The following is a 24,377-nucleotide window of genomic DNA, read 5'->3' on the forward strand; positions in this document are numbered from 1 at the left end:
GCTGCTGGCTCTGTTTACAGAGAACGAATCCCTTATATCTCACCTGCCTTGGGCCCTTCAAGGTCCTGTGTCTCCGCAGTCATGATGCCAGGTCTTAAGACCATTATCGCTCTCTCTTTTGTAAGTTCCTCATTATTTATTATTGCTTTGGTGCCACGTTGTACTGATCCAATACTCTTACTGCTTAGGTTCTTGCCATTGGCTTTCTTCTGGTCATCCTCTCCTCCGCTCTTTGGCACAACTTCCTCCCGTTGACTGTGGTTGCGACATATGTCATCGCTCCTCTACCGAACTGGATTTGCGCTCGATGCGCTAATCCGGATGATTTCATGGACAGTTCTGGCAATGCAGTAGCTGATTTTGGGCGTTTCTTGACTGGTTTTCTAGTGTTGATGGGTATTGGTAAGTTTGCCCAGCCTACTGCCATCCTCTTTCCTCTGTCGCATTTGCGTCTCATGGGACACCCTCATTATCTGCCTTGCAAATCTTTTGTCATATGACTGGTGTCTAATGTGGATGACTCTAGCCCTGCCGGCCGTGCTTGCACATAGCGGCGCTATCCAGATCCCTGCCATGATCATGTCCATCCTCGGAGGTCTTCTGATTTACGGCACCATCATCAGTTTCTCGATGTTCTTCAGGGAACAAGAGGAGTTTTGAGCTCCGTAAAGCGTCAGCTGCAACGGGGAGTGCTTGGGGGCGGATATTTTTTCTATCATTCCAGCAGATCGTTCATAAACCTCTGTGCAGTCCGAGGGCACTGGCTCATCACAAGTGACGAGTGTTTTTTTTTCTCCCGTTTGATTTGACCTACGGTTACTCTTATGTGAAGTTTCATGAACTGCAGCCTGTTTCATTTGACCCTGCTTTTGTCAGCGATACGAACGGTGTACTATAGCCGATGCGAAGTTTATATAGAGCATTGCCACGGTATTTCTTGGATAATAACCCTAGCTGTGACTTGAGCTTCGATTATCTTTTGAATTTTATGCAACATATTCGCACCGTATTAGTTTCTAGGTATGATTCCAGATAGTGACTAATTAGTTTACATAGACGGAGTAGCCAGCACGTGACCTCGCGCCGGTATCCAGAGCGCGTCGTGTTGCAGGTGGAAACCTCCCACTACAGCAACCTAGCAAAGTGCGCCTGTATCTGTACCCGCGAATCTTCACATTGGCAAGATATGTGATTCTCGGGGCTTATAAATATTCTACAATGGACATCTGGTCTGGATCCATTGCGCTGGATAGGGAATCTCTGCTTCGAGGTACAGCTTCACCCGTCTGGACCATCTGCTTTGCGCGCTGCTCACTACCGAATTCACAGGTTTACGTCTAATCGACCAGACGTCGACTTGGCAGTCGGATACGTTCAAAGACTCAAGCTTGGCCTTTCGATGCTTCGTTAATCCCGCACTGATACCCTTTTACGCGAGAGCTGGACCGAGCCTTGAAGTACACACAGCTGACGTCGAAACATCACAATGGCTTAAGAGCAAATTGCTGGGCAACGTATGGTTGGAGGAGGAGGAACTAGAAAAGTTCCAGACGTTTCAATGTCCTGTTGGAATCCTTCTCAGTATCAACAGACCACCTCGAACCAAGGCCTCTGGTCTCGTTACAACAGATCTATTGGTCCATGGTGTCCTGTCAAGCGCAGCCTCAGTTGAACGGCCACCTACTCCACCTATCTCGTCTTCTCCCGGGCCGTATGAGTATGCATCTCATGTTCAGAAGCAGGAACTGAGAATCTACGCGACCCCGCTCTCTTCGTCCCTCATCACAAAGTCTCAGGCTCTTTGTTCCCCACCGCGAGATCAGGACGGGCTTGCCAGCGATGGACGATTTGCTGAATTTCTTCCCGACATTCGGTCACCCAGTCCCAAGCGTAAACGAGTTGCTACGCTGTTTGAGACAGCTGCTCAGCATCACAGGAAAGTGCGACAGAAAGGAGGGGAGGCAGTCTCCCAATTGATGGCCAGCTCGCTTTCTCATCCCTCCCAGCATCTACAGACTTACAGAATCAAACGTGAGTCCGAGGAACCGTCGCTGCCATTATTAGAAAAGATAGCCTTTCAGCGGTCGCGGTCATTGTCCATTGGAGCCAATCTGCATCCCCTCAAACCCTCTGATCTTCGAAATGAACATTCCCGACCCAGCAGCCGCAGAAGCCACTTTGCTTCGCGGAAGAGCACCCCGAATCCAGTGGAATCTAACTCCCGAAGGGAACACTCGACGGCGTTGCCGTCTTCGGACGACAAACTGGAGCCTTCTGCGACACCTAAGGATGCCGAAACCATTATTTCCGAGAATAAAAATACCATCACTCGTACGATCTTGACATGCATGCGATTGTACGGCTTCAATCGCTCATCGCGACCTACAAGCACAGCCAAAAATGGCACTGGGACCGATTCCGATATGAATCTGTCCACGGAAGTAGGGGCAAACTCTAGTACCGACGAAGATGAGTTCAAGGCGATGTATCATGCAACTTATCGCGCATCAACATTTGCCCTCCGCAAGTATCTGAAGCAATGCTCCAGTGCCGACGGGGCCGCAAAGGACCTTCCGCCTTTGCTAGACAAAGAAAAGGCAATGACATATATAGACGAGTTCTTGAGGCTATTTTGTGAAGAGGATTGATATCTGTCTGGTACAGATTAACGAGATACGATGTCATGAATAATTGATCTTGAGGCAATTGATATGGTCTACTTTAGATTCGGGGTCTCAATGTTATGATTCTGAGCTTTTTTGTAGACTGTAACCGTCTACCTGACTCACTGTACAGCAGTATTCGCAAAAAATAAATCCAACGAATTCAGATTGGTTGTCTTAAATGCCTGGCGACATAATCCTCTCTAAAGGTATAGAATAGGCAAGGATGCATCATGCGCTACGCCATATGTCGGATATTGTGAATCTCCGAGCTCCGGGCACTGACTGCATCATAACCCCAGATAGCTGCGCATCCGGATGCCGATTGAGCAAATATACGTACTTTTTACGCMTACGGTTGGAGCTATAGCACAGCTACTCGATACCGCATTTTTGACTCCGACAAAACCTCGCAATGGAAGTTTCCAACAACCGTCTCTTCCGATGGTCCAAGCCTGAATGGCTGAATAACTCGACCGTCCGCAGTGCGGGCGTCTACACGTCGGGAGCTTTGGTGAGCTAGACCCCGTCTTCTTAGACGCAACGCAATGCAGCACAAGAGTGACTGACCATATACTGCGACCAGTTCTCCCTTGGATTCTTCTTCCTCGTGGATGCGGCCGCATTCTCACACAGCTCGCGCAACGGGTCAGAGGTGCACGTCAAGTTCGTTGACTGGATTCCTGGCATCTGCTCGGCGCTCGGGATGTTGGTGATCAACTCGATTGAGAAATCGCGGCTGCAGGCCGATAGCTTCAGCTACAGCGGGAGCGGAGTGGCCTGGAAGGCGCGGTTTGTGCTGTTCCTGGGGTTTGCACTTCTGGCGGGCGGTTTGGCGGGGAGTGTGGTTCGTCTCTTCCTTTCTTTGCTCCTGCTGCGGACATCGAGGACTAGTGCTGACTGGAAATGGAAATAGACGGTCATGGTCTTGAAATATCTGATCAAGGAATATCCGTTACCGACGCTGTATTTTGGAATCGCCAATGTCGTCGCCAATGGCTTGGTCATGCTAAGGTTTGTTGATGCGTTTCCAAGCATTTCAACATCTGTCTGATTGCTGACTGATTTGCTACAGTACTATTGTTCTATGGATCTCGCAGAACATAGAGGATGATTACACCTACAACCTCGCGTTGTAGCCATGGACTGGTTTTGGATTTCGTGCGTTGTTCGACGTGTTCTGGGTACGAGTAGGAGCTTATCCAGCGCGTCGCAGCAGTTCATTATATTGTTTCCATGGGACTGGCGCACTCGTAATTGAAGTGTTTTGTACTTTCAGCCTGGCATGCCTATGCTCATGTTTATGTTTATACTTGATGAATTGTTCTAGAATTGGAATTTCGAAGATCACGAGATCGTCGCGTAGAGAAGATAAGTAGCATAGCACATTGAAAGTGATCATTGGGCACGTAATACAGTGCTCTAGGCATTAGCATAAGGGTACCTAGCCGAAGGCCAGGCAGCGAGCTTTCTGAAAGCATTGAAGATTACGCAAGCTGACGCAAAAAGAAAATTAATCTTGTTTTGTAGTTATTGATCTATATTCTCCATATACACGTACAATGCACGCAGCACGTGGTCATAATCTGCACTAAAGCAGCATTCAAGCTTCGTCCCTCGAAGCCATGGTCCGAAGTGCAAACGTAGCAGCCTAGCGGAGTCATGCTCAACGCTTTGACTTCGCGCTGATATACAGGTAGGAGGATGACACTCCGCCAAGCATAGCTCGCTCAAATTGGAGCTACTCATGTTTTTATACAACCGAGCCCGGTGGTCGCCCACCGACAACCCAGACACGCGGGACCACGCGCAGTAATGGCGGGTGGCAGAGACGACGGTATTTCTGCCTCTATCGGAGACATTCATCCGGGTCGTGAAGCTCACATGCGTGATAGCATCACAGCGAATGAGGGAGTATGTCTAATTGCAATGCTGATGTAGGTTCAGGCGGAGACTTCGGACGGGTGAGCCCTGAGTTTGTCCAGCAAGGCATCAATAGCATCCATATCTGCCGCATCGATCTTTTCTCCGCGAGTATATCCTTCGGGAAGGTGCTTGACGAACTCATCCATGGCAGGTTGGTAGTTGCGGACTCCGGAAGAGATGGCGTACACTGCCTTCTTGCGAGCGGCGGGTTCCGGGTCTGAGGTGGACATGGCGACGAGGGTGGGGAGGACGTTGAAAACGATGAGCTGGAGAATTGACCTGTTAGTAATTTCTCCACAATAAAACTGAAAGCAAGCCTGAACAAAGCACGTACCTTATCCTGCGCTTTTTCGTTATTCTGCACGGCGGTTCCGATGCACCAGGCGGCCATGCGTCTCATTTCGGCTTCCTCGTGCTTGAGCAATTCCACGAGTGGCGTCCATAGACCTAGTGGCTCCAGATTGTTCGCATTATCAATGGACTCGATGAGCTGTTCGAAGTTGTCGAATGCGATCATCTTGTTCTCAAGATCGACTTCGTCCGAGTGAAGCGCTTCCATGGCGGCTTTCATGAGGTCTGCATCTGAGGGGCCTCCGAACAGAGCGGAGAGCATCTCCGGGTTCAGATTGCTGCGAGAGGTAGGGGCGGGAGCAGCGCCATTGGAATCGCCGGCCTGCTGTGCTGAGGTTGAGTTCTCGATACTCCATTTGAGGAGATTGTTCATGTTGGGGTCCATGGTGATGATCTGAAAGTGATTTGCTCTAGGGTTGAAAACTGCGGTCCCTGGAGGGTGTGCTCGCTCAGAATATAGCAATTGATGTATGACAGTGATATATTCAGATATTAGATTGGAATTCAATTGAATGGATTTAAATTGAAAGTAAGGTAATCTTTATGACGAAGAAAATGTGTCTCAGATAATTTTTCTTATCGCCTCATTTTGGAGTACCTCTCTAGATGGGCGGCGGTATTGCTCTGACGAATCGAGATGATTCATGGACGTTCCACCCGCTTCCACACCTACACAGCACGACACCAGTAAGGAAAATTAATTGCATAGAGCCATTTTTTAAGGACGGATTGGACATTTTGGATTGAGATTTGAGGGCATAGTTTCAAGATCACCAGTATACTTTAGCCGTGGATCATTAATATAGGACAGTATGATGGCTGTTTAGAACTTGCTCTACCTACTGGAAGCTGCCCCGCCATCCGCCGCTTAACCCCGCGATGGGATATGGCTGGAAGCTGATATGGCCACGGGCTGTTCCTGCGGCGAATTTATGGATTTCGAAATTCAACAAAGATCTCTTGAGTGTGCCTTTTCAGCGGTCTCAAGCACTTGTGTGTATTAGATGCATATGAGAAGGGATTGAATCTCCAATGTTGCCCCTGTTCAATGGAGGATTTGAAGTCCTCCCAAAAGGCGGTGAAGTGAGAAGGTGAGCCCAGAACTAGATCTCCGTCTCTTCATGATGATAGGAGAATGCAGAAGATCATTGACATTTAAGACCGGTCAGTCAGGCACTCATGCACATGGAGTCAGTAATAACAATAGAGTCCGGAGACTATTCGGTACTAACATTGTCGTCCGCAGTGATGGACTGCTATGACCTAATCTTACAGGGTACTTGGTAGAAGATCAAGAGAAAACGCGATACTAGTACGTGCAGTAGGGTTCTGTAGCATATTGCGATGGCCAATCATCAGAATATTCAAATGTACTAGAAGAGTACTGCGTACCAACATATTGCAATTAATGGTATGTGGAAGCCTACCTGTAGGATCATCATCCAGGAGGAGTCAGGGTTAGGCCTAGGACTCGATGATCGGTAAGGTAATCTAGCTTATGGGATGAGGATGAACCCTTTTTCTGGTTCGCCCATTGACAGGAGGAACCGTTCCCAAGCTTCCGATTATGATTATTGAGGCATTGAACATCTATTTCTGGTCCTTGGATAGGGATCAGCCCCACGAAGCATGCGCAATTGTTTTTGCCATCCTTCTGGTCTCGTGAAAGGCCACCTAAGCTTTACCACTCACTGCTCAAAATGCTTCCTTTCTGGTTGCAATAAATGATTCTGCCTTCGGAATTTCTAGACTTCCATGGAGTACGGCATTGGATGACTTACTCTACCGAGCATCATTCATAAGCAGCCGCATCATCATCAGAGGCAGCAGTATTCTGGAACATTTAGCATTAGTCTATCTGATCATGATAATTTTTCAACTTCAAATAGGCATCACCTTTGTAGTCTGAATATTCTTCATGGTCTCTCTGTAGCTAAGGTATAAATACCTATCAGGGTATTAGTGGCGGTGGACATCCTCCTATACGACGCGGCACCAAACCCGACGACCCTTTTTGCCTCTTATCCAAACACACCAACATCATCACTGTCAAGACCACACTCATACTGATACCACCTGTTTTGGTTAAAGAATCAACATCATCATCGTCATAACACCACTCTTAGTAAAAGGAAAGGGTACTAAGATTGGGGTGGTGCAGCTGGGACTACCTTACCTTAGCCTCTTGACTCTTCGCTTTCTTTCCTTGGTCCAGTCCAAGCCCACCACAGCACACTAGTCCACTCCCTTTTAGCCCCCTCTCTCCCTTCTCCTTCTCGTCCACCCCCGACCAATACCACTTACTTACAAAGTTACGGTTACCGCTAACCCAGCCAGCCAGCCAGCCAGCCAGCTAGCTATCTTCCTTTCTCTCGCTCTCTCTCCTCTCTCTCTCCCCTACTTCGAACTTCTCTCCCTCCTACACAACAGCCTTTCCCAACTTACGTACTCACAAACTCAACTTTCCATCCACCTCCCCTCTATCTCGTTTCCCCCTCCATCGTCTATCTCTCTTCCTCTTCTCTTTAATTTTCTTTTTTTCTTCTCTGTAGTTTTCGTCTTAATCCTATTTCTGTCACCATGGAAGGTACGTTGTTTCTGACACCTCAACAGCTTTGCTTGGGTTCCCTGCCACCAAACCACCCCCCGTTCCACCACCGTCCCCCTCCTGCTCGCTTGCTTTACACTCTCATAGCGAACAACAACTGACAATTGTATCGTTCCAATTTACAGAAGAAGTTGCTGCTCTCGTCATCGACAATGGGTATGTTTTTTCGTCTTCAGCATTATTGATGGTTCTCTCTCGACTTGGGCGTTGTTTATCCAAGGAATCCCGCTCCTGAGCCTCCTGACCGTCCGAGCTCTCGGTCGCTCAACTGGCGCCTTTTGCACCTTCCGGCGCTGGCATCGGTTGCCTCTCTCGGAGTGCTTCACTTGGGTTTCCTTCTATTCAAAGCGGAGAGAGAATGCTCTTGAGATGATGAACGCAATAATTCGTATCTTGTACTGACGCTTGGTTCGTAGTTCGGGTATGTGCAAGGCCGGTTTCGCCGGTGACGATGCTCCCCGTGCTGTCTTCCGTAAGTCAACCCCTCACCCCCATAATGCTAGACATCCGAGTCAACCCCTCCTACCATGTGTCATCCCTTGAATGTCACTGCAGGTTGTCGCCAGGGGATGTGTCAATTGTTGCCCTTGCGTCGGGTGGCTGTTCCCTCCTGGCGCCTTCCTCTCCCTGAATCATCGTGCGCGACAGCTTAATTTGATAAATTAAATGCTAACTTGCGAGATAGCCTCCATTGTCGGTCGTCCCCGTCACCATGGGTAAATAACCCCCCTTTTTCTAATTTTGAGCTGTTGCGCTAGCTCGAATCAAGGTCGCTGACGTTTCCAATGCAGTATCATGATTGGTATGGGCCAGAAGGACTCGTATGTCGGTGATGAGGCACAGTCGAAGCGTGGTATCCTCACCCTCAGATACCCCATCGAGCACGGTGTTGTCACAAACTGGGATGACATGGAGAAGATCTGGCATCACACATTCTACAACGAGCTCCGTGTCGCTCCTGAGGAGCACCCTGTCCTCTTGACCGAAGCCCCCATCAACCCCAAGTCCAACCGTGAGAAGATGACCCAGATTGTCTTCGAGACCTTCAACGCTCCCGCCTTCTACGTCTCCATCCAGGCCGTCCTCTCCCTCTACGCTTCCGGTCGTACCACCGGTATCGTCCTGGACTCTGGTGACGGTGTCACTCACGTTGTCCCCATCTACGAGGGTTTCGCTCTTCCCCACGCCATCTCTCGTGTCGACATGGCTGGTCGTGATCTGACGGACTACCTGATGAAGATCCTGGCTGAGCGTGGTTACACATTCTCCACTACCGCCGAGCGTGAAATCGTCCGTGACATTAAGGAGAAGCTTTGCTACGTCGCTCTCGACTTTGAGCAGGAGATTCAGACTGCCTCCCAGAGCTCCAGCTTGGAGAAGTCCTATGAACTTCCCGATGGGCAGGTCATCACCATTGGTAACGAGCGTTTCCGTGCTCCGGAGGCTCTCTTCCAGCCTAGCGTTCTGGGTCTGGAAAGCGGCGGTATCCACGTCACCACTTTCAACTCCATCATGAAGTGTGATGTCGACGTCCGTAAGGATCTCTATGGTAACATTGTCATGGTAAGTCTTCCTGCCTTTTCTGTTCCGCTCATGCCGTCTTTTCTCAACTGCGTGCTCATTTTTCTTCTCCCTCTAGTCTGGTGGTACCACCATGTACCCCGGTATCTCCGACCGTATGCAGAAGGAAATCACCGCTCTTGCTCCCTCGTCTATGAAGGTCAAGATCATCGCTCCTCCTGAGCGTAAATACTCTGTGTGGATTGGTGGTTCCATCCTGGCCTCTCTGTCCACCTTCCAGCAGATGTGGATCTCCAAGCAGGAGTACGACGAGAGCGGTCCTTCGATCGTTCACCGCAAGTGCTTCTAAGGTATGACGATCTTTCTTCAATATTCTTTCACTAAGCTGACCGGGCTACAGCTCTTGCATTTGGTTTTTTTCTTCGCTCGTACTGTCCTGTTGTATCAAAAGACCGGAACGGAGGGAATGGTGACATGCAGGCCTTCTCTGCTCGCACTATGAGGAAAAGATTGCCTGGAAAAGGAATTTTTTATATTAGTCGTGAAATAGAGATGGTTTACCATTGATATGCTTGTTGCTCGGTGTACCGGCAATTTCTGACGGCTCACAGAATGTGGCCAGAAGGAGTAGTGGTATCCGATTAAAGGGAGCAGTGTAAAAGGAGTGTACATGGGGTCTTGTGGACAGTGCGGTGACAGTCCTCGTATAGTTCAGCGCATGTTTGAATCCTATTGCTTCCCATATTTTACCCGATTGACGTTCTCATCTCCGGGCCTGCTCTTTGTCTTCCACAATCCGAAATTCGAAGTATCGCTGGAAGACTTGACTCTTCGGTGCTGGCATGAGCTGCTGTTAGAGTACAGAGGTGCAGAGATACCTCTCGTAGTCTGTTCTATAATATGATGTCACAGCCTAGATCTCGTGCCTGCCAGTAAAAGCAGTTGCTGGCGGTGGTTGGCAGTGGTACCTCATGATATCAGGCCTAGAATCCAAGTAGGTGTACTTGCAGGAATATATAGACGTGTGAGTATTGCTCGTATTCATTCTATAAGTGCATTTTCACCCAACCTAAGGTGTTATTGACATTCATCCCTCATCATCACTTATGTAGTAGGCAAGTCAAGTTGTCGTCAACGAAAATATAGATAATCAAAACTTTCCGAGAGCATGTCGTAAGATATAGTACGTAACAAAGAAGGGAAACGGATTCTTTTGTATTTTTCGGAAGCAGTTTCAAGCATCCCAGGTCTGCAAGCCCTCAAGTACACAGCCTTCCTCGCCGTCCTGCCGGGGCTTAAGTTCACCGACTTGGTAGACAACTTCACCCTCCTTCTCGAAGAGTTCCTTGACCGCGGCCTCGGATCCCTTCTCGACCACGATGACCATGCCGACACCGCAGTTGAAGGCGCGCGCCATCTCGGTGGCACTCACGTTGCCGTTCTTCTTGAGCCAGGCGAAGACGGGGGGCAGTTGCCAGGCGGAGACGTTGATGTGTGCCGAGAGGGTCGAAGGAAGCATGCGGGGCACGTTCTCGACCAGACCGCCACCGGTGATGTGGGCGAGACCCTTGATGGCGGAGGAACCACTGGCGCCGTTGGAGGGCGGTATTGACAGAGCCTTCAGGATGGGCTTGACGTAGATGCGGGTAGGGGTGAGGAGGGCTCGGCCCAGGGTCAGAGAGGCGGAGGAAGAGGAAGCGAAAGTCATGGCGAAGGGGGCAGGGTCGTTGTAGCTCAGTCCGGATCTCTCGACGATCTTGCGGACCAACGAGTATCCGTTGGAGTGAGGGCCAGAGGAGGCCAACGCGAGCAGGACATCACCGGCTTGCATGGCAGAGGTGACCGGCAGGATAGGCCGGGCGTTCTTACCGGTGGTGTTGATGGCACCGACGGCGGCACCAACGGCGTCGTAGGTCTCGTCGACAAAGAGGCCTGGCATCTCGGCGGTTTCACCGCCGATCAAGGCACAGCCCGCCTGCACGCAACCGTCCGCGACGCCGGTGACGAAGGCGGCAGCGGTCTCGACGTCCAGCTTGCCACAAGAGTAGCAGTCAAGGAAGAAAAGGGGCTCAGCACCCTGGACAACCAAGTCGTTGACGTTCATGGCAACCAGATCGATTCCCACGGTGTCGTGCACACCGACAGCGTGGGCAATCTTCAACTTGGTTCCGACGCCATCAATGGCTCCGATCAGAGTCGGGGATTCAGGGTGGTAGGCAGAGTTGGCAGCGGCAAGGGAGAAGAGTCCTCCGAAGCCACCGATCACTGCGTCCGTGCCAGGGCGCTTCGTACGAGCAACACAGCTCTTAATCTTGTTGACGAGATCATTGCCAGCGTCGATGGACACACCAGCAGAGGCATAGGTGAGAGACTGCTGCTGTTGGGAAGCAGCTGCGTCTCTCTGTCTGAAGGCACGGTGCGCAATATCCTTGCGGTAGAACATGTCTTCAAAGTGGATTGTCGAAATGCCAGCGTAACTCTTGCGGAGTGCTTCCTCGAGGGTGGATGCAGTAGCGGTGGAAGCAATAACACGGCCACCGTTGGTCTGCAGTTCGTTGCCGGAAAGTTTCGTGCCGGCATGGAAGATCAATGTGTCTTCAGGGGCCGGATCCAGAGTGATTGCCTTACCCTTGGCGTAGGAGCCGGGGTAACCACCCGCTACGGCAATCACAGTAGTGGAGAAGTTGGGCTTGATCTTGATATCCACACCGTCAAGCCAGTGTTCAGTGCAGGCAATCATGATCTGGGCCAGATCGGTATCATCGCTGAGCAACGGAAGTAAGGTCTGTGTTTCCGGGTCACCGCCACGGACATTGTATTCGAGGACCTTAGGGCCGTCCTTGGTCATCATGAGACCGGTGAAGAGGATACCCACAAAGGGGAAGCCTGATTTCATCCAACTTATTAGCATACATCCGGCAAAGCTCGAAGTGGGTGGGAACCGGACGAACCATCCTTTCTCATGCCGTCAACTGTTGGCTGCACAATGGTGCGGTCGATTTCCTCCAGGACCTCCTTTGATGAGATGGGAGTTGGAGCATAGCAGCCCATTCCGCCGGTGTTAGGACCCTGGTCACCATCGAAAATTCGCTTGTGATCCTGTGCAGGAGGAAGGGAGCGAATTGTATAGCCGTCGCTGAAGGTGAGGATACTGAGTTCGTCACCCTCAAGATACTCCTCGATAACAACCTCATTACCAGCATCTCCAAACTGATGATCCAGCATCATTTCGCGAAGCGCTTTGTGGGCCTCCTCCTTGGTCTGAGGGATAATGACACCTTTACCAGCTGCCAACCCGTCTGCCTTGATGACAACGTTGTGGTTCACAGAGTCAAGGTACTGACGTGCGGGCTCATATTCGTAGAAGTTCTGGTATGCGGCGGTGGGGATGTTGTGACGCTTCATGAAGTCCTTGGAGAAGGTCTTGGATCCCTCCATGCGGGCTGCAGCCTTGGAAGGCCCAAAGCATCTAATTCCGACTGTCATGGACGTCAGTAGGCATGTCCCATACTATCAAGGATCACCCAGAGGGTCTGGCAGGGAACAAACACCTACCTGCCTGGAAATAGCCTTGAATGCCGTCCACAAGGGGCGCCTCAGGTCCAGGAACGACCAGGTTGACACCATTTTTCTGCGCAAACTCCACAAGGCCAGGGTAATCGTCTCCCTTAACGTTGGCGTTGGTAATCTTGCTGGAGGCGCCCTGAGCAGTCCCACCATTGCCTGGAGCGACGTAGACGATATCGACGAGGGGAGATTGGCTCAGCTTCCAGGCATACGCGTGTTCGCGTCCACCGTTGCCGACCACAAGGACGCGCAGTTGTTCTTGGGCCATCTTGGATGCAGTTTTCTCGAGCAAACCTGAAAGGTATGAGTCATGTTAGCGGTGCATCGAGAAGGTCGTGAGGAAGGCTGTAATTTCTCCAATTGTTCTGACGCCAGACCAAACGCGCAGTCATATTCAGAGATAAAGTACGATCATGTTCCCAGCGCAGAAAAATTGGGTCGTATCAGCACCCATCGACGACAGACAATCATGAACCGCTCGGAGGGGCACCTAGCTAGTGCCCCTCACTCATCGCATGTTCACAATTGGCAGAGGATGGACAAGATAATCACGACCGACACCAGGATAACGAAAAGCAAGAAATTGCTCACCTCTTGAGAGAATTGACTTGAGACCAAACTGCGTTGACAGCAGATAATGTGGCTGTTGGGAAAAGAAGCTTTCCACAGATTCTCCCAAAAGGCACCGCACCTTTTTTTTTCTCGTCGCGGGCCGGCGGGCCCTCTTTTTCCCTTCCGACCCCGGATTTGGCGATGCGCTGATTGCCCTCAGTTTCCGATGGCTATACCAGGAGATGTCTCCGATCAATTGCTCCCTATAGTCAGTGGAATTGTCGTTATTTGAAGCGTTGTCACTGAGATATTCAATAGTACTCTAGATTCTGAAGGTGCAAAGAGGTTCCAGAGACCTCTACACTATTACTACTCATGCACGTAGCAGTTTTATCACTGAGTAATATCCTGAATTCGTACAGCAGCTTTGAGATGCCAATCTGCACTTTATTAATTCTTTCAAACAGTCACTCCCTCAAGGACAAAAGCACCGGGCGAAGATCATCGCCCACCCATAGAGAGCTACTCCGTACACCATCTTCATCGGCGCCTATCTGAATCTGTTATCAGTAGACCAATGGCGGTGAGCGCCAACCGGCAGAAAAAGCCAAAAAGACCCTATGGACGCTTCAAGATCTCGCGTTTACAGCATTGACTGACCTCCACACATCAAATCAATTGAGCGGACAGTCTTAACTGCTCGGCAAGCATTCTGCGATACATCTGGACTGGATGTTTCGGACCTCCCTGCGGTCTTTTAAAGACCCTCTCCACGAACATGTCTGCTTTTCCTGTTTAGCTCAGGGACTCGGAGGTCGTCCCTGGTTGCGCCAGTTCTACAGCTCGCCTCTATCACGCGATAAATCTGGCGATGGCCAGGCTTCCGATGGAAGCACTCTTGCGAAGAGCGCCTCAAGCGCTCGTGCAACTTCCGATAAGGTATCTTTCTTCTTCGTACTGGCTCTGAAGCCAGCTACGCCCGAAGACTCGCTTTACTCCTAGATCCAGCTGCTGATTTTCCATTCTCCCAAGGACGGTTCCCCCCCAACGAAGAAGAAGAAAAAGAGAAAGGGCCTAGAGGATGGCGCAGACTCCGTTGTTCGCAGAATAGCTTCAAGCCATGACCGCGCATCTCAGTCCCTTCAGGAACAGATCATCCAAATGCTTCGCGACGAAGACGACAAGGTACCTACGGAAACTACAACAAGGAGACGCGGAAGTACTGCACCAGACACTGGTTCACCAATTGGGAAAGTACAGACAATGGCGAAGATCAAGCGAGATGAGCTCTCCGCGTTGGAAAAAGCGAAACCAAAGAATCCAGGCGCTCCATTCCAAGACGATGTGAGTTACAGCATTTCTTTTTGCAGTTCGCTCTGTAGCTGACCCACAGTCTAGGAGGACAGCACTGCCCGTCTTCAGTCCTCTCTTCAGTCGGTTGTGTCTCTACTGGATTGCAGAGGTACTACTCCCAGGTCCAGAGAGCCCGTCCGAACCTTGTCGGCGGTTGCGCGCTCTGCACCAGGTCGACATTCTGGTGTATTGCGTTCCGAAGAGTTGTCTATCACCCGTACGTGTTTTATTCCTCCTTCAACGTACTTCAGAGTATTTAGCTCATTGATGCAAAGCTCTGAAAATTCAGACCCCTCCGGTTCCTCGATTGTCATTCGGTCTTGACAGAGTCTTGTTCAAGTAAGTTGCTTCCGACCTTGTCTTCAAGTCACGAGGGTGAGCTAATGTTTTGTTCCTTAAGCCCTGGTGTCTATCATCTCCGTGACCCTCGATCCCGCGTCTTCAACTTCGATCCGTATCTGGGCTCCATTATGCCTGTCACTGAATTCGATTTTGATGCACTCAAGGAATACATTACATCATCCAGGGACGAGACTCTTCGGCGAATTGCAGCAAAAGAGAAGAAAAAGTACGTGGGTTCATCGTCGAGCATGACCTCGGTACTTTCTCATTTCCATTACCTGCTCTCTGCATGGAGACCAATCGACGCCCGAAATATGTCACAGGGCTTTCCAGATAAGTTGCGTACATTTACACGCCTTTTGCGAGCGCCGGCAGCCATGTTTCTCCGGTATCAAGACGGTATATACGCCATTGATGCCGATAAAGAGTTTGACTCTGCCAACATTCTGATGAACCTTGGCAAGTCATTAGAGAAACTCCTGACTCTGCCCAAGGAGGATTTTGAGCGATACAGGAGGACTAGTACGAACAAAATTTCTTCGGAAGAAGAACAGGCTATCCCCGAGGCCTACCATTATTCGACAATGGGCGATTTCGTCATGAGATCCCAATTGGACGCTTATGATCCCAGGCTTCCGGGAACTGGAATGTTCGATCTGAAGACCCGAGCGGTCGTGTCCATCCGTATGGACGTACGCAACTTTGAACATGGCCTTGGTTACGAGATTCGGCATCGCTTCGGCGGCTACGAGTCGTACGAGCGCGAATTCTTTGACATGATTCGAGCTGCATTCTTGAAGTACTCTCTCCAAGTACGAATTGGTCGTATGGATGGCATCTTCGTCGCCTTCCATAATATTGAGCGTATCTTTGGATTTCAGTACGTCAGTTTGCCGGAAATGGACCAGACTTTGCACGGTCAGTCCGACACTTCGCTGGGCGATACCGAATTTCAACTCAGTCTAGCATTATGGAACAAGATCCTTAACAAAGCCACCAAAAAGTTTCCAAAGAAGTCTTTGCGATTCCATTTTGAGACCCGAGATGCGCAGACGCCGTTCATGTATATCTTCGCCGAGCCAGTCACTGATGACGAAATCCACGCCATTCAAACAAAGAACCAGGAGGAAATCGAGGCGTACCAGCGACGCATTCTCAACCTACCCTCAGAAGAGCGCATAAAACCTACTACACGCGCGCAATCAGATCTCAAAGCAGGAAGCCAGTCAACCACTTCGGCAAAGGACCAGACTGATGAATCGAGCGATAAGGAAGAGGGGTCACTGGAGGAAATTTCCACTACATCCAATGTCGATCAAGAGACATCAGCAACTTCAGACGGATCGCCTGCCTCGGAGTCTCAAGAGGCATCCGAGGAGCAGGCTCAGGGAGCGCCGCGGGACTTGCTTGCCATGACCCTCATGATCACGAGCGAAATGAACGGCCACTACGTCGAGCGGCCGAGCAATTTCACAGCGTCCGACAAGTGGACGGTCCGGTGGGAGCTGACCGAGGTGAAACAGCCGCAAGCGCAATCCTTATACACTGCATGCCAGAACCGTCGGGCAAAGGCCCTTGCAACCCGCGGAGAGAGCGAGAGCGGCGTCGCGGCCAATGTATATATCCGTAAACTGCGGGAGCTCTCCCAGCGGGGCCGCGAATTCCGCCAGAAGGAGGACGCACTCGACAGGCAGCGAGGAATCGTCGTTCTGAGCKATGCGGTCTAGTCGATCGTCTTCGCATCCCGCGTGCGGTAGCGACATTCAGCATTTTTAATATACCTTCTGGGTTTGAGCTTGTCATTCGGTTTCTCCCTTGATGTATACTTCGGCCACCGTTCCAAGAGAAGGAGAAACCGCCCTGCATTTCTAGGTGCCCGGCCTGCGTCTTTGGTATTATATGACGGCGTTTATGGCTATTCTCAAGCAACGTAATATTGTACAACTCACTGTATAAACATGTACTTTTGGTCACAATTTTTGAACAATTCGGGCTAATTTTAAGATACCTTCTGATTCTTACTTTAGTGCCAGAAAGGCAATCTCTTGTGTTTCTAGCTATGTCCTGTAATACTGCGCTGGTGATGGCACCTGTCGCAGAACAAACTCTAATTAAAGAGAAAACAGTTCAGTGACTGAAACTACAACACCTTCAAGATCTGAAACGGGAAGAATTGATAATATAGAACATATATTCATACATGAATGCTATCTAAATACTGAATTCGTAGGAAAAAGATATCATAGTGTTCAACAGAGCCTTATCTCGAGACAGCACGCAGCTTTCAAGACAGACAACAACTCTATGACATTATCAATTAGGATCATCAGACTTCCATGCCGTAAAAGGAAAAAGACACAAAGATCGGCAAACGGGGAAAGAAGAGAGTGAAAAGCAAAACGCCGAGGAGATGTGCATTTGCGCTAGAAGTAGATTGTTACAAACAAATGAGATAAATCGCGCACCAAGTCTATGCGCCAAACTCGCAGATCCGCGTGATGCTCACCTTCAGCCTTTGGTAGACGCCTTGAAAGGAAACAAAAATAAAAAGGGAAAAAAAGCAGGAATGACTCGGAAGGGATATCCGTTGAAAATCAAGCAGGCGCCAAAAGAAAGCAGGAAAAATGCGAAAAAAAAAGGGGGCAAGGAGCAGAAGTTAGGAGGGAATTGGTCTAGGCAATAGTGTTCAAAAATATGCAGCCATGGTGATCCACGAATTCGCTTCCATGAGCGCGGTGAATGGCTCAGATCACAGATGGGTTGGATTGTAAGTACAGGCAGGCTCAGCCAAGGGAGAGAAACGAAGAAAGAAGCGAAATGAAAGAAGAAAAGAAACTGATCTCGGATATCCAGGAACAACTTGTGCTGCATAATTCATAATGTGTCCTTTCGAATGGAGGTTTCAATGGAGGTTTCCCAGAACCGGCTTGGAAGATGATGCATGAGTTCAAGCGAGCCCAGACAAGCTCATCAAACTTCGCAGCTTTGGGGGGCTGTGGATACCATCATCTACCGAAACCCGCGTAGTTCTAGTTGAGGCGGTGTCCAATCCAGCTGGGGAGGTGCATCACTAGAGACACAAAGAGGCCCGGGTTTCAATTTATCAAGACCGCGCCGATCTTTTGATATGCCTTTGCTTAGGAAGTCCCTTAGGGTGGAGGAAGCTGCGCCGTATGTACTACGTGAACTCCCTGTAGTACCCGCGCTTGTGGACACGGAGCTCGAGCTGCGGGTGCTTCGGACGCTGTTAGGTTTGACTGCAACTGATGGGATTGCAGGAACCGGAACGGCCAAGCGCGCCGAGGGTGCATTAGAGGTAGAGTACTCTGGTGGCAAGCCTGCGGACCCGTGGTGCGATAGCACGACACCAGCTGTCTGTGGTCGATCGCCCAGTTCGGCTCGAAAGCCACTATCCGCGTCGAGGCTCTTGAAGATGTCCAGATGGCTGCCCTTGCTTTCTGCACTGGCAGTTGAAGGCGTCGGAGGGTCGAACTTCGCTTCAGATGGTGGTGTTGCCTGCAAGCTGGTCTGAGATATCGTAGGTTTCTCGTCGCTAAGTTCCGAATCACTCAGATTCAAATTATCCAGCATCGTCCCAAGGCTAGCCGCCGTAGCCGGCCGACCATCACTAGCGGCATCGTCGTAGCCATTGTCGATTCCATTGGCCACGTTGTAGTTCCGAAAGAGATAGCGACGCAGACGCGCAACCTCCGAGTCCCATTTTTGATTCAGAGACTGCAGAATAATCTCGACATCGTGATCCGTTACATGGGAGGCGTGCACGGCGGTGGTCGACGCTGAGCCCGAAGATGGCGAGGCCATAGAACGAGTAGGGTTTGCCGCTGAGGAATGCTTGGACAGCTTATTCCCAACCGTCGCATTCTTGACATGGATGGCAGCGTGGATCGAGCGGCGAATAGAGCTCGTAGTGGAGCTCTGCGCGTGGTTCAGATCACGCTTCACGTTCTCAATCTCCCGCCGGAACTTATCGAGGGACAGAACCCGGTCGCGGTCCATGGAAGAGAGATTCAAGATTGTCCTGTTTCGCTGGAGCCCATTGACCAGGACAGTGAACGATTGCAAATTGATGTCGTTGTTCTCACAGTGGACCTCCCGCAGGCAGGCGTTCTCCTCCAGCACGGAGGCCAAAGTGCTCGCGCCTTGAAATCCAAGTTTCTGGTGCTCTATCTTCAAGACCTTGAGGGACTTGTTTTTTTTCAAGCCGGTCAAGGCCAGGTTGAGCCCAATTCCAAACCGTGCCACATCCAAGTGTGCACTCTCTCCGCTGATATCGAGGTCTTCCAATGTGTTGTTCTCCTCGAACATCAACTGTAGCGATCTGCACGTCTCCGGTCCGGCGTCATACGGGAGAGAAGCTTTGGAGATGTCGAGATATTTCAGGGTACGGTTTATTCTGAGAGCCTCCACGAGTTCTTGAAATTGCTCTTCCCGCTTAAAGTMGATCATCCTCATTGAAAGATGCGACGGTGTCTTGTTTTGAGATATGGCGTCGAAAAGATACGAACAACCAAGGTCTAGGCGGTTTTCACTGACATAAAGATGCAGATCCCGAGGCGCACCAACCGCAGCTATTGAGTGTAGAAAGATGGCAACATCCTGCCCTGTCAATCCACACTGGTCAAGCCGAAGTACCCGTAGGTCGCGAGATTGATCGCAGGCCAGATAAGTAGCTATCGCATCGACAGTCTCTCTATTCACTGCAGTTCCACTCAGAGAAAGCTCCTGCAGCCGCCATCTGAAGAGAGTCTCCGAGCTGATCAGCGGTTCCGGGCCCGAAGTTCGGGAGATGCGTGAGAGATCAAATTTTTTCAGATTGCTAAAGTGCCCGAGGTACTGTTGGAGTAAGTTGGGACCCAAACGGCCCTGTATACCAGAAAGGTCAATGGCCTCTAGCGTAGAGGCTTGAGTAACGAGTGTCGAAAGAAGAAGATCAATGTCGTGAACGGTCAGGCCGCAGTGCCCTACTTCCAATGCACGTAAATGACTCCCTTTCTGCGAGGCAGCGTCGACTAAGTAGTCGAGATCTGAATCTCCGAGTCTAATTCCGTTGAGCGCAACACAATCGACGCTCGTGAGCTCCCGGCGGCAGATGGGGAAAAGGGCTTCAGGGATTCCACATCCTGGATCGTGACTCTCACTATCAGACCTGGGCGTGCGGCTCAACGTGTAGGAAAAATCAAGCCGTTTGAGGTACGTGCTTTTCAGGGCCAACGCGCGAATCTCTTGCGACAACACTGACAAGTCCTCTTGGCCGGGAATGTGAATGGGAGAGCCGGAGCGAGTGAGGAAAGCGTCTTTGTCCACTCCATGGAAATCACGAACACTCTGGAGCGCATCCAAGCTGACCCTACTAAATGAGATAGAGCAGAAAGACTCGTTGTACCGAAGAGCTCGTAAGACCGCAATGAGCTCTAACGCCGTGTATTTCTGGCGCTGGGGGGAAGCGGGCGGCAAAAGTCTAAAGCAGGGCGCATTGTCACATTGCATATCAATCGTATAGCGAATGTTAGAGGTGTCGATATCATAACTGGCGGAATAGGCGACCAGCGTCCGATCAAAGCAACCGTAGTCTTCGTCCAAGCTGACAGGAGGGTAATTGCTCTCCTGGTTTAAATCGCGAGGCACAATAAAATCGTATGGCTGCCGGAGCCACAATGGACGCAAAAACTCCGTCTGTTGCCTTATCCAGAAAGCAACCTCGAGCGAATGTACCGAAGCTAGGAAAACCGAGAATGGTTTGCCAAGCGGAAGCCGAAACGTCAGGTGGAGGCTATCGTCACCCCATTCCATTGATAAACTGGTCAGATTCATCAAGCCGAAAGATGTTGCGGTTTCCAGATCGGACATCGAAACAACGGAAGAGCGACTGGAGATTTTGTGCAAAGGTATCAAGTGAAGCTTATGCGAACCCAAGGCGAGATAGCACCCGGTGGGGGAAAGCTTGGTGAGGTCATCCGATGAGGCCCGTGTAGTAGACTTGCTACTGGAGGCCATCTGGATGACCCGAAACATACGAAATGTTTCAGGGTCATAATCTCTCTCGTATTCGAGCATCCGGGCCACGCACTCGATCGACTTCTGGTCGAAGGGTAGAGGATCCGCATTACGGGTCATTTCCGCTGCGGAACGAATTCCTATCATCCACAGGTTAAGTTCCTGAAGATCTGGCGTTTGCATCTGGATGAAAGCAGCCTTGTGCAGCCGCTCATCCAGATAGGCAACTTCGACCATTGACGAAGGCCTCCCGTCGTCCAACATGTAGACTGCGATGATGCTATTCAGAGGGATCCCCGCAGAGGCATCGTTGGGAGCAGCAAGCTGGGGTTCTTGCAACGAGTTAATTGAGGCGATTGATTGGCGATTCATTGCTGGGGACCGCGTATAGGACGCAGGGATCGAGGAGAACATCTCCGCAGCTTTGCTCTGACTCTTGAACCGAACGAGATGTGTATCCGTGAGGACCAGGTACTGACTTTTCTTCCTCCACATGCCCCCTGTTGTCTGAATTGCCCCATGATGCAGAATGACCGAACCGATTCCGTTTCGAGACGCAAAGGCGTCTTCATCGTCAACGGGGGAACCTTTTACGCGCCCGAGAGACTTTTCGTCGTCATCCAGTGAATGAAGCGATCGTAGGGAACCAAAGACAGACGTGCGCCGTTTCTGCAGGGATTTACGCCGGGAACGAGTGGTCTCCGGGACTATTATTGTATGTGTCGACGTTATGCAGGCTGCCGTTGATTCCGATTCGACCGCGCTGGGCCAATGCTGAGCATAGTTGCCCGGAGCTCTTGCTGGGCTGGTGTTCCGGACACCAAAAAACCCGGAATTTCGTCGGTTCTTCTTCTTGAGAGTGTTGACATCATCTGAGGGCGATCGATCGTGGGTGATTGCGGAACCGGATAGAATTGAGGTCGTCGATGACGGGCTAAACACGCTCAGGCTTTTTCTGCGCTCTTTCTTCCCCAAGCTGTCGGCCATGGCGGGGAGGAGCGGATAAATTGGAATAGGTTCAGATCCAAGGCAAACGTAGAAAAAGAGAAATAACGAGTGTAAGTGAATTATTAAAGGAGTGAAAAATCCTCACACCGACGACATCGATGTCGTTCTCACTAGGAGAGAAGCGCAAAAGAACCAAGTTAGCTGAGTGTCACCACATGGTAATGACGGGCATGCATATTGGATAAAGACCGGCTACTAGTAGATAGTGAGAGCATGATTTTTTGGACCATGAAACTAGCTTAGCCAGTGGTCCTGTGGAGCAGGGAAGATGGGAGAATGAAAACGAGGGAATAGCAGACTAATTAGGGAGAGGGAAGAAGAGGGAAAGGAGAAGAAGAGGTGGAACATACAGCAGTCCGTCAAGGCGCCATGAGAAGCAATTCGTAGACTGAGGGGAAGCACCGGAGCTACGGCGAGGACAGTGGTACTTTAGGCCAAGTGCTGTAGCTTGGACGTAGTCACCAGAGATTTTAATAAACAAAATCGGAAATGGTTAAGAGAAAAGGAAAACAGTAAAGTAAAGGGAAAAAAAATATCGAAGTCCGCAATTTTCCTAGGAGCTCAAGGCAACCACTAACTTAATTGATCACCAGAAGGAGAACAGAAAAACAGAAGAATGAATGGTACGTGGAAGGTTACAATGAGACAGAGGAGCAGAGAGACGATAACCGCCCAGAGAGAATCAGATGAACAGAAGCAGCGGATGAAGCGCCGGAAAGGGAAGCAGATGAGCACGAAAGCAGCCAACAACGACCAAGAAGAATGAATTGACTAGTACTGCCTTGCAATACTGGAGGAGAGGGGTTACAGGTAGCTAAGGTATGATGATAGTAATGAGATGTGAAGGGATTGGAGTATGATAAGAACAGGAGAAAGTTAATCAGGAACAGGAACGAAATAAGAGGACCAGGAACAAGATTCCACAGCAGAACCAGAGGGGAGGGAACAACGGATGGAGATGGATGGTGGTTGGCTCTCTCAGTAGTATTAGCAAGTGAATCAATAAAAGATGACAATAATAATAGAGAGGTACGATAACTCGATATAAATGGCGACTGTTAGTGGAAGACTTAACGAGTATCTACATAATAATAATACAGAGTCCAAAAGATCGCTGTCATTCGATTTGCTGATTGACAACAAGGATGATGTCAGCGTGGAATCATGTAAGCAATTTTTATGTTTGTTTACCCTCCTCTTTCTTTTTATCGCTTACGTACAAGTTACAAGTTACTGCTGCAAACAGCCCTGGCGGCAAGACGAGAACAGTCAAGGACGATCAATGCCTCATGGTGATGCTGATGGCAAATTTTAATGCTACTTGCTGACTTGATCAATAATGTTCATGGGGCTCCGCAATGGGAAATGATCAAATGGGGTCGATCGCAATGTACGGGGAAATTGGCAGCAATAGCATCATACTCATAGTATGATGTACATCCGTATCAGTCCATTAGCTTCTCAATCCTGACCCGTCCAGCACTAGCACTACTAATAGCGAGTATCTAGATGACCCAGATACCTCAGTCTCTAGCCAGGTACTCCGTAGCTAAAAAGGGGGTTGAATTCTGAAACTGTGTGGATTTAAGCTACCTGATACCAACTAACACTTAGCCTATCTTGGTAAACAATTTGAGGCGACCCTTCATTTACAAAAGCGTGACGGACCATAGCCACACCAGTTGTAGACAAAATAAACGAACAGAGGACTCTTCCATCCGTACAAGAACAGTTCAAGATACTTTCTTTAACTCATAGTCGGGTTTCAGGAGACGAGGAACGCCTCCGAAGGACGGAATATCTAGATTGTACAACAGCTAAATACAGCTTTCAACTAGCGCAACACAAGCTCCACCAGATCTCTGGATCGTGTGGGTTACTCAATTCAGAGGGAGAGAGAGGTATTCCACTCTGAGAAAATGATGCACTGTCCAGCTTCAAGTCTTCTGCAGTCTCAATTTTACCTCCCAAGGTCAGTTGAGCGCCAAGTACCATCAACTATATGCAACTGAGGATGATTCCTGCCTCCTTCACGATCCTAACTTCGATCCTACCTGAAAAAGCGTGAAAGGTACTCACTACCTTACTCATTCACCTGAACGGAGCCATTGAAGCCTATTTCATTGAGACACAAGCCGGGGCGCCTTTGAAAAACCAAGAATAGCCGCGTACACCAGCAAAGTAAGGCTGCAAGTGACTTTGAATTAGGGCTAACCATCATAGTACTCGTAATACAAAGGCCAAGAAACCCCATTCGGATCGAGTGATTTACCCTTGATGTCATGTTACAGATCTTTTCCAATCGTGGCCCTTTTTGTCCTGCGATCAACATGGAGTCCATGATGCAGCACAGCTTGTATCCTTGATGAATGACGGAGTCCCATTGCTGATCTACGCAATCGGATAGCTGGGGATCTACAGGACTTAGTCCAGCCGTCGTCACGGAGATCACAGCGTTTCAGATTCATCCC

At 49.9% G+C, this 24,377-nt stretch overlaps 8 protein-coding genes across 8 annotated transcripts; 5 read left to right on the forward strand and 3 right to left on the reverse strand.

Moving 5' to 3' along the window:
• Positions 1-81: 81 nt before the first annotated feature.
• On the forward strand, positions 82-660 carry Asppvi_008866 (Vps55 family protein; the record flags this gene model as incomplete). The annotated part of the gene is made up of 3 exons (XM_043304731.1): positions 82-120; positions 189-402; positions 527-660. The coding sequence occupies 3 exons, from the start codon at positions 82-84 to the stop codon at positions 658-660; spliced, it is 387 nt and encodes a 128-aa protein (XP_043160666.1).
• Positions 661-1,218: 558 nt separating this feature from the next.
• Asppvi_008867 (uncharacterized protein) lies at positions 1,219-2,648 on the forward strand (the record flags this gene model as incomplete). The annotated part of the gene is made up of 2 exons (XM_043304732.1): positions 1,219-1,270; positions 1,330-2,648. The coding sequence occupies 2 exons, from the start codon at positions 1,219-1,221 to the stop codon at positions 2,646-2,648; spliced, it is 1,371 nt and encodes a 456-aa protein (XP_043160667.1).
• Positions 2,649-3,078: 430 nt separating this feature from the next.
• On the forward strand, positions 3,079-3,802 carry Asppvi_008868 (UPF0220 family protein; the record flags this gene model as incomplete). The annotated part of the gene is made up of 4 exons (XM_043304733.1): positions 3,079-3,177; positions 3,250-3,510; positions 3,580-3,677; positions 3,739-3,802. The coding sequence occupies 4 exons, from the start codon at positions 3,079-3,081 to the stop codon at positions 3,800-3,802; spliced, it is 522 nt and encodes a 173-aa protein (XP_043160668.1).
• Positions 3,803-4,606: 804 nt separating this feature from the next.
• On the reverse strand, positions 4,607-5,325 carry fes1 (Hsp70 nucleotide exchange factor FES1; the record flags this gene model as incomplete). The annotated part of the gene is made up of 2 exons (XM_043304734.1): positions 4,607-4,855; positions 4,924-5,325. 2 exons carry the CDS (start codon positions 5,323-5,325, stop codon positions 4,607-4,609), a joined length of 651 nt encoding a protein of 216 aa, XP_043160669.1.
• Positions 5,326-7,520: 2,195 nt separating this feature from the next.
• act1 (actin ACT1) lies at positions 7,521-9,418 on the forward strand (the record flags this gene model as incomplete). Its single annotated transcript, XM_043304735.1, has 6 exons — positions 7,521-7,527; positions 7,674-7,704; positions 7,965-8,020; positions 8,234-8,264; positions 8,340-9,111; positions 9,188-9,418. 6 exons carry the CDS (start codon positions 7,521-7,523, stop codon positions 9,416-9,418), a joined length of 1,128 nt encoding a protein of 375 aa, XP_043160670.1.
• Positions 9,419-10,303: 885 nt separating this feature from the next.
• ade1 (bifunctional aminoimidazole ribotide synthase/glycinamide ribotide synthase) lies at positions 10,304-12,904 on the reverse strand (the record flags this gene model as incomplete). Its single annotated transcript, XM_043304736.1, has 3 exons — positions 10,304-11,955; positions 12,021-12,548; positions 12,625-12,904. The coding sequence occupies 3 exons, from the start codon at positions 12,902-12,904 to the stop codon at positions 10,304-10,306; spliced, it is 2,460 nt and encodes an 819-aa protein (XP_043160671.1).
• Positions 12,905-13,920: 1,016 nt separating this feature from the next.
• Asppvi_008872 (Pet127 family protein) lies at positions 13,921-16,610 on the forward strand (the record flags this gene model as incomplete). Its single annotated transcript, XM_043304737.1, has 5 exons — positions 13,921-14,127; positions 14,191-14,532; positions 14,587-14,758; positions 14,817-14,880; positions 14,942-16,610. 5 exons carry the CDS (start codon positions 13,921-13,923, stop codon positions 16,608-16,610), a joined length of 2,454 nt encoding a protein of 817 aa, XP_043160672.1.
• Positions 16,611-17,892: 1,282 nt separating this feature from the next.
• Positions 17,893-21,885, reverse strand: Asppvi_008873 (uncharacterized protein; the record flags this gene model as incomplete). The annotated part of the gene is made up of 1 exon (XM_043304738.1): positions 17,893-21,885. One exon carries the CDS (start codon positions 21,883-21,885, stop codon positions 17,893-17,895), a length of 3,993 nt encoding a protein of 1,330 aa, XP_043160673.1.
• Positions 21,886-24,377: the final 2,492 nt, after the last annotated feature.

This window comes from Aspergillus pseudoviridinutans (assembly GCF_018340605.1).
Source record: "Aspergillus pseudoviridinutans IFM 55266 DNA, scaffold_6, whole genome shotgun sequence".
Lineage (NCBI taxonomy): Eukaryota > Fungi > Ascomycota > Eurotiomycetes > Eurotiales > Aspergillaceae > Aspergillus > Aspergillus pseudoviridinutans.